General features: G+C 38.4%; 1 protein-coding gene across 1 annotated transcript in view; it reads left to right on the top strand.

Annotated features, from left to right (window-relative positions):
• The window catches only part of LOC111862218 (pleckstrin homology-like domain family B member 1), an 8,459-nt gene extending 3,686 nt beyond the window's left edge, over positions 1–4,773 (top strand). Inside the window, 3 exon segments of the mRNA XM_023847429.1 lie at positions 1,516–1,785; positions 2,554–2,593; positions 2,596–4,773. Coding sequence (XP_023703197.1) covers positions 1,516–1,785; positions 2,554–2,593; positions 2,596–2,741 — 456 coding nt within the window. The 3' untranslated portion in view covers positions 2,742–4,773.
• The last annotated feature ends 2,468 nt before the right edge of the window (positions 4,774–7,241 follow it).

Below are 7,241 nucleotides of genomic sequence, written 5' to 3'. Positions count from 1 at the left end.
ATTATCAGTAAATTTTGAATCAGGAAAGTGAACCCTTAATAATTCGTTCAGTGTCTCCCTTCCTGTTTGAGTATACTGCCGGTTAGGCAGCTTAATCGTGCTGACCTTGTTGGTCGCCTGTTTTGCTATGATTCTCATGAGTGTGGCACCGCCTGGTACATCATTGATCTCCTGGCAGTGCCTCCTCCATGAGGATCACTTGGCTTTCCGTATTTCTTTGTTGTAACAGGTAAGGGCTTCCTTGTAGGTGTCCCACTGCCCTGTTCTTTTAGCTGTATTAAACGGCCTTCTCGTTTTGGTTCTAAGCCCACTCAGCTTAGGTACATAGGTGCTAATGTTTTGGAGAGTCGTGCTGGTTCCATCCTCAAGTAGAACAGACCTGAAGATTGAGGCAGTAGGCTATTTTGAAACATTTAAACATGTTTCCCAAGCTACATGGTGTTGTATCCAACAAGCCTGTTATGTAAATCCCCCCCGGAGGCTTGATGGCAACATTCAGATGGCAGTGGTATTTTCAGTCATTATAATAAAGATGTTCAGCTCTTTTTTAGGCCATGCTATAGTTCTGGCAGTTATTTCTTGGCTTCTCATGTCAGAGATCAGGTTCAGTGCCAGGTTAGTACATATGAAATTTGTGGTGGACAGAGCAGCACTGGTGGGAGGATCCCCAACACCAAAGCACTTCAGGTTTACCTGCCAATGCTCCATACTCATCTTTCATCAGGGATTGGTAAAATAGGCTCATTTGAGTATGCCATACCAAGGGACTGTCCCATCCCACACCTGAAACAGCAGCAGCAGCATTGGTAGTTGATGATGATAAGCTGCTTTCAAAGGGAAAGAAGAAATGAAAATATCATATTTGATTATGTTAAGGATGTATGTAGAGATGTAATGGAGTTGATTGATCTGTCACCAGGTGTTTGTTATTTTGTTTACAAACTAAAATGAGAATGAGGGGGGGTTAATTATTATGTCTTGTGTTTTTGAAAATAGATCTGTGGGATGTCGTTGTATGAAGAGACAACCACTAGTTGAACTGTCCTATAGGCTTTATTGCAGCTGCACAGTATACGCAGACGGATAATAACAATAGTGAACCGTAGAATCTAGAACCGTAACTGTCGCTCCCACTCAATGTGTCTTCTTATATATCCTAGAGTTGGACATATGGAAAACGGTTACGTAATATGTACTGCTGTTGCTGGACACCGTGTTTATAAGTTCCCTAGCAACCGCTGTTTACTCGCTTTTGCCTAGCAACCGTTGTTTACTCGTCATTGCTAAGCAAGGACGCTTGCGTTGTCACACTTGCTTGAATGTGGGCAGTTCCCACAGACCCTTTGTATATAATATGACGTACCAGTGCTGATGCCAGTTTTATTGTGCTGTAGATGACAAGGGTTAGCCTAGAAATATTTGTAAAACTAGTATATGAGTATGTTATTTCTTCACCATAGCAATTTTCTGCAAATTATATGACTTACATATATGTGATTATTTATCTGTAAACAGCAACCACATCAGCGACCTTTGACACGGTATCTTCCAATCAGAAGTGAGAGTTTGAATCTTCGACACCATATAGAGTCAGCTGGTCACCAGATAGAGCTGTGTCCACACGTGAGTTTAGACTCCACATCATGTCGAGGATATCTGCACAAGATGGGCTCGAAGTTTCACCACTGGAACAAACGGTTGTTTGTGTTTGACAGAATACGAAGAACCCTGACATACTACAGTGACCGAGGTGAGAATAAACCTCGTGGTGGAGCATATTTCCAGGTAAATTGACAGAATAGAGGTAGTTATACCAGGGCCTCAGAAAGATGTTCGTTCCAAGGATGTTGGGGATGATGAGACTTGAGACTTGCAACTCTCTGGTTGCTGTTGTATTCCTCTCCAGTCCAGAGCACTTTCTGCTGGCAAAGGTTTTCAGTACCAACATCTGTGTGCACTGAATGGCCAACCATGTGGATGGGGCACTGTGAGCATTTGTGTGAACAAAATGGCTAAATGCCTGGAGGGGAGAAGCAGGACAGCTCAAGGGAGATGTAGATGCAATGTTGCAAAATTTAAATAAATTAAAGGTGCATCCATAAAGAAATTATTAACACATTAAATTCATGGAATTGATGCTGTCATTCAGTTCAGGATGTTTGATTTTCCTGCCTCCTGTCTGAAAACCTAAAGATTGAATTACACAAAATATGGTCTGTGATCACAAGGCAGTGGTAAACTACATGTTATCACCAATTATAAACACAAAATACATACAGTTTTTAATTTTAAACAAGATTCTTTTATTCCATGCACGGAAAAGTTTTCAGGATGTTTTGTAAGCGATTTCATCATGTGTTTGGCACTGTACTTGTGTGAGGCTTCCTGTACCCCAAGTTCAGAGAGGAATAATGCACACATATGTTTAAGAACAGAGTAATGAGGAAGGTGTTTGCTACGTAATGAGCAGTGACTGTTATAGAGAGATACGGAATGAGAATTTACTGCAGACATTTTGTTATTTTGTATAAACTGTGTGCTTTTCCTCTACAGTCCACTGAAGACGTGTATGTGGACCACTTGAACTCTGTGAAATGTCCAATCCTCAGTTAACATTTGTAGTGAAGCCAAATGAGAGGGCATACCATCTGATGGCCCCAAGTGCAGAAGCCATGCGAATCTGGGTGGATGTAATTTTTACTGGTGCTGAAGGATATCAGGAATTTGAACATGGTTCATAGACTTGGTGAAACTGGAGTTTGGAATTTCGAAATTCACAAGCACTGGATTAAATGGTTAATTGTGGCCAGCAGTCAGCCTTTTCAGTGAAGAATAAATCAAGATCATGTCGTTGAGGTTTGAGATGATTATTATGCAATGACAGTGTATGCAAGTTATGCAGATATTTTGAGAGTTATAATCCTGAGCATTCGGAATAAAGTTCAAAATTTAACTTCATCCCCATGCTATTGAATGTAAAGTGTTCTGGTCAAGTCATATGTGACCTGACTTTTTCGTCCATTTTCTTCTGAACAGGATCTTTGGTAATGAAAGTGATGTGGCAAGAGATGAATGTTATTTGCTTTTGGACCAGTAAATTTGATCTGCTAATGCTCAAAGTGTAATTGACCATCATGATACCAATTGGCGATTGGAAATATGAATAAAATAATTTATGTGGAATGATGGAGTGCCATACAAACATATACTTTTTTATAAGTCACATACGTGGTTTTGTATTGGTTTATATAAATTCGATTACTATTAAAACAGAAATTATATTTCCAAAAATATGATAAGTGATGTAGTTAGGAAGAAGGCTTCCAATTGATATGATATTTTTCATTCATTAGAAACAATCAAAACTAAAAATATTTCAGAAAGGTTATGGAATTTTGAGAGAGAAACGTTTATCATCACATTGATGTTTTTATTGGAGCTTGAGAATGGTAATCTAATGCTGTTACAGCACACAGAATCTCTCCATTTATGTTATGTGGCTCACTTTGATTGTTATATCTGTAAAATGAATGCAGTGATAGATTGGAAGCAATCTGCAAAATGTCTTATAAACCTCATCTTTAGGGTTGTATGAGAAAAACTGCAGTCATATTTTGTTTGTTGCATTGTCATGCAGATGTCCATTATTATTTTAGGAGGAGAGGTTTATGTACATTCTGAATGAATATAAGATGAAAACAGTAAGGATACTTACTCTAACATGACTAGAGGTATTGAAATATTTAGAATGGTATTTTTGAGCAACCTGTAAAATGAAATTATGTCACATTTGTGGTCCGGCAGATTTGGTAAGTTATATTGTGTGTGATGTTTTGTACATTAATTTCTGAGCACAGTAATCTCATCAGCCTTTTTCTTCTCTGCTGCCATAAGCTTTCCACCACCAAGTTTATGAATTTACCACCATATTGTAATTGCATGAAGAGTGTCTTTGCTCTTTACATTCTCTCACATCTCCTCTAACAGTTCATGTATAGGGACTACAAATAACAGGAGTTCTGTATTTTCCTGTGTTCCAGTGATTTTTTTTTCTTTTGTAATTTTTGGTCACATTAATCTGGAGCTGTTTTTTTTTCTTCTTCCCCCCCCCCCAAACCTTTGGGGCAAATTGACTGGTAGAGGTGAGCTTAGAAACAAAAAATGATGAGGTATGGTTAAGTCGGTCCAGTAAAAGAAAACACTGAATCTCTTTTCTGGTCAGAATATATTTCTTCCATTACAGTACCCTTCGAAGGCATGTAATGTAATCATGAGTTGCCAAACTTCCTGATTTTAGTGAGTTCCCAATGTGCATTTGAATGAGATGTAATCCATTTTTGGTGGTGTTGCAACTTTAACTTTTGTTATAAAGTTTTTTTCTTTCTTTCACATAGTGTAACAAAATTACCAGACTGGAGTTTAGTCAGAATCCTTTCATAAAATGTAAGTCGTTATGGATATATGGATTTCCAGAATTGTTGTGTGTCACTTTATTAAGCATGTGGTATGACCTATTACCATGATTTCTTATTATTTCCAACAGTAGTATGTTTTCCTTGCATAGGCCTATCAAGAAAAATAATGTATAATAATTAATTTTTACAATCATTGTCTGCAGATTCTGTGACAGGTGTTTTAAGAGGAAGGATTTTTACATTTATGTGCTCAAGAACCTCTTCATTGCCCTTGTATGGATGACAGAGTTTACAGAAATAGTCTATACACTAATTAATGGTATTGATGATGAAATATATTAACAAAATATTAAATCAGGATGTGTGTATTCTTTATGGAAGTGAAGATAAGTACTCTTCAGTACCATTCTTATTTGCTGTGTGCTTCCCCTGGGGATTGTGGAGTGGTTTCTTGTTTGGCTTTTCTTCCAGAAGACACAGGTTATATGTTTCACTGAAATGTCGGTTGATGATTTTCCCTGAAGTACATGGCATAATATCCCAGAACATAGAACTCTTCATAATCACTACTGTGAGAACCTCAGATTGAAGGTAAGTTCTGTGATTGTTCCACAGGGGTGCTTGTGTTGATGGTGATGTTAGAATATGTAAACACTGATAGTCACCAATGCTGTGGTGGTGCAGTGATTTTAGCAGAGCTCAAATAGTTCTTTCCGGAGAGGATCAGTCAGCTGGTCGGTCAGTAGGATGCTTGCCGCAGTGCACATGGGGACTCTTAAAGAATCTCATGTTTCACTCAGAACAAACCCCAGATGGATTTTATTTGAAGAGGCCTCATACAGCCTGTTATTTTTAGTACCCCAGCAAATCATTGACAGCTCTCATAAAGTGAGCTTATGTGTATTATGGGCCAGCCCACTCATTCTTAGCCACGTGTTACTTAAGTTGCTTTGCAGTGTGGTATTTGGCATGTGTCTCAAGCATTGTCATGTTATTTCCTTTGTTTAAGTGTCACATGAGGTACAGTTTGCAATGATTGGTTGTGTACAGTACTTTTGTGACAAGTAGTCCTGCAAAAAATAATTTGAAGGCAGAATTATTAGTGGTGGTTTGTGGTGAGGATGGTTGTCAAAATTGGCACCACTTGACTTTCATTTATAAGGGATGACAAGGGAGGACAAACAGTATGGCCTTCTGGATTGCAACACCATATAGACTGGTGAAAGCATGCTGTTTCATAGGAACTTGCCTCCTGGTATAAGACTGCATGTAGTTTGGTAGGTTGAATCAATGTTCATGGTAGAAGAATGCAACAAGTTCTTTCAAAATGGAGGTATGTGCCTACCGAATTACATGGCATGATAAGAGACCGTAAAGTATAAAGTGTTACCCACTAGCCATTGGAGATTTTGGAGATAATCATATTGGTAAAAAGAAAAAAATTATCAAAAAGTGCCAGTAAAAGAAAATGAATGTTAAGTGTGGTGCCATTCATATTTGAGTGCCCACAAATATATGGTGTTACAGTAAGGTGGCACTCTATGTAATATATAAGAACGTTTTGTGCCGCCTTCCCACATCTTGGACAATATCCTGGCGATTTCGTAGTGTAGCTTAATGAAGTGTAACGGAGTGATTACTAATTATTAAGAAAAAAGTTAGAGAAAAATGATGCAAATCGGTGGCCGCGTATCCTAAGGCTTGAGATAAGGGGTCGTGGGTTCAAATCCCCCATGACATGGATGGCTGTGCGTTTATTCTGTGTATAGGTAGATGCCTTGCAATAGACTGAGCTCCCTTCCAAGAAGTCCTAGGAAATGCCCAGAAGGCAACTAGCTGTAACATGCACTTTAATTGTAAAACCGTTGACATTTGAGCAATACATTCAATGGTACTTTTACTGACTAATGCAAAAAATAAGGACTCTTCAGAAAACAAAATTAGACGTTGGTGTCGTAACTTTATCTTGATGGAGCTTAGACCATGGATCAAATCTTACGGCTTGACTATTCAGAAACATATATCTGTGAAAATAATAATTGCTGTCTATGACTTAGTAATCCGTGATTTACAGGAAGCTGATTGGTTGTCGTTTTCGTCAAAGATGGCGTCTATATTATGTTTTCAGTCTTTTGGTATTCCGTGGTATCTATACACATTGATTGGTGCGATAGTACTGGTTCTTTTTGCGAAGAAACAGATTCTTCATAAGAAAGAAAACACGCTAATACGTAAGTACAAACGTTCGTAAATCAATCCTAGGTGTATAATAGCAATAGCAAACAAGCAACTCAACAAGTGGAACGACAAAGAGGTTAAGGCAGACCAACAATCCACTGATTATACACCCTACGAGAGAAACCGGAAGTGACGCACTTAACCAAAGATGTCCCCACAGAGAAATGCAGTAAACCAAAGCGAAGAGAAATGCGGCTCATGTAAAAAAGGATTCGGAGAAAATGAACAAGCAATACAATGCGAGGGCGCCGGTGAACTATGGCATCACAAGGACTGCGCTGGTATCATGCCGGGAGAATTTGACATAATGTGCAAGAGTAACTGCAACTTAACGTGGATATGTAAAACCTGCAAATTGAGTATGCAAAAAAATAAACAGCAGGAGGACATACTCCAGAAAATGGTGTCCACAATGGAGGACATCTCGACAAACAATCCAAAGATAGAAGAATTGACACTAAAGATGGAGCTAATGACAGAATATATAAAACACAAGCTGGATGCAGCTATAGATGAGAAAATACAAAAGGCAATCAACCGATATTCAAACACAGAACCGAGGCCATCTGTGATTAAACAAAAAAAAAA

This window comes from Cryptotermes secundus, unplaced genomic scaffold (assembly GCF_002891405.2).
Source record: "Cryptotermes secundus unplaced genomic scaffold, Csec_1.0 scaffold1530, whole genome shotgun sequence".
Classification (NCBI taxonomy): Eukaryota; Metazoa; Arthropoda; class Insecta; order Blattodea; family Kalotermitidae; genus Cryptotermes; species Cryptotermes secundus.
The sequence above is the reverse complement of the archived record's forward strand: the minus strand, read 5'-3'. Positions and strand labels throughout refer to the sequence as shown.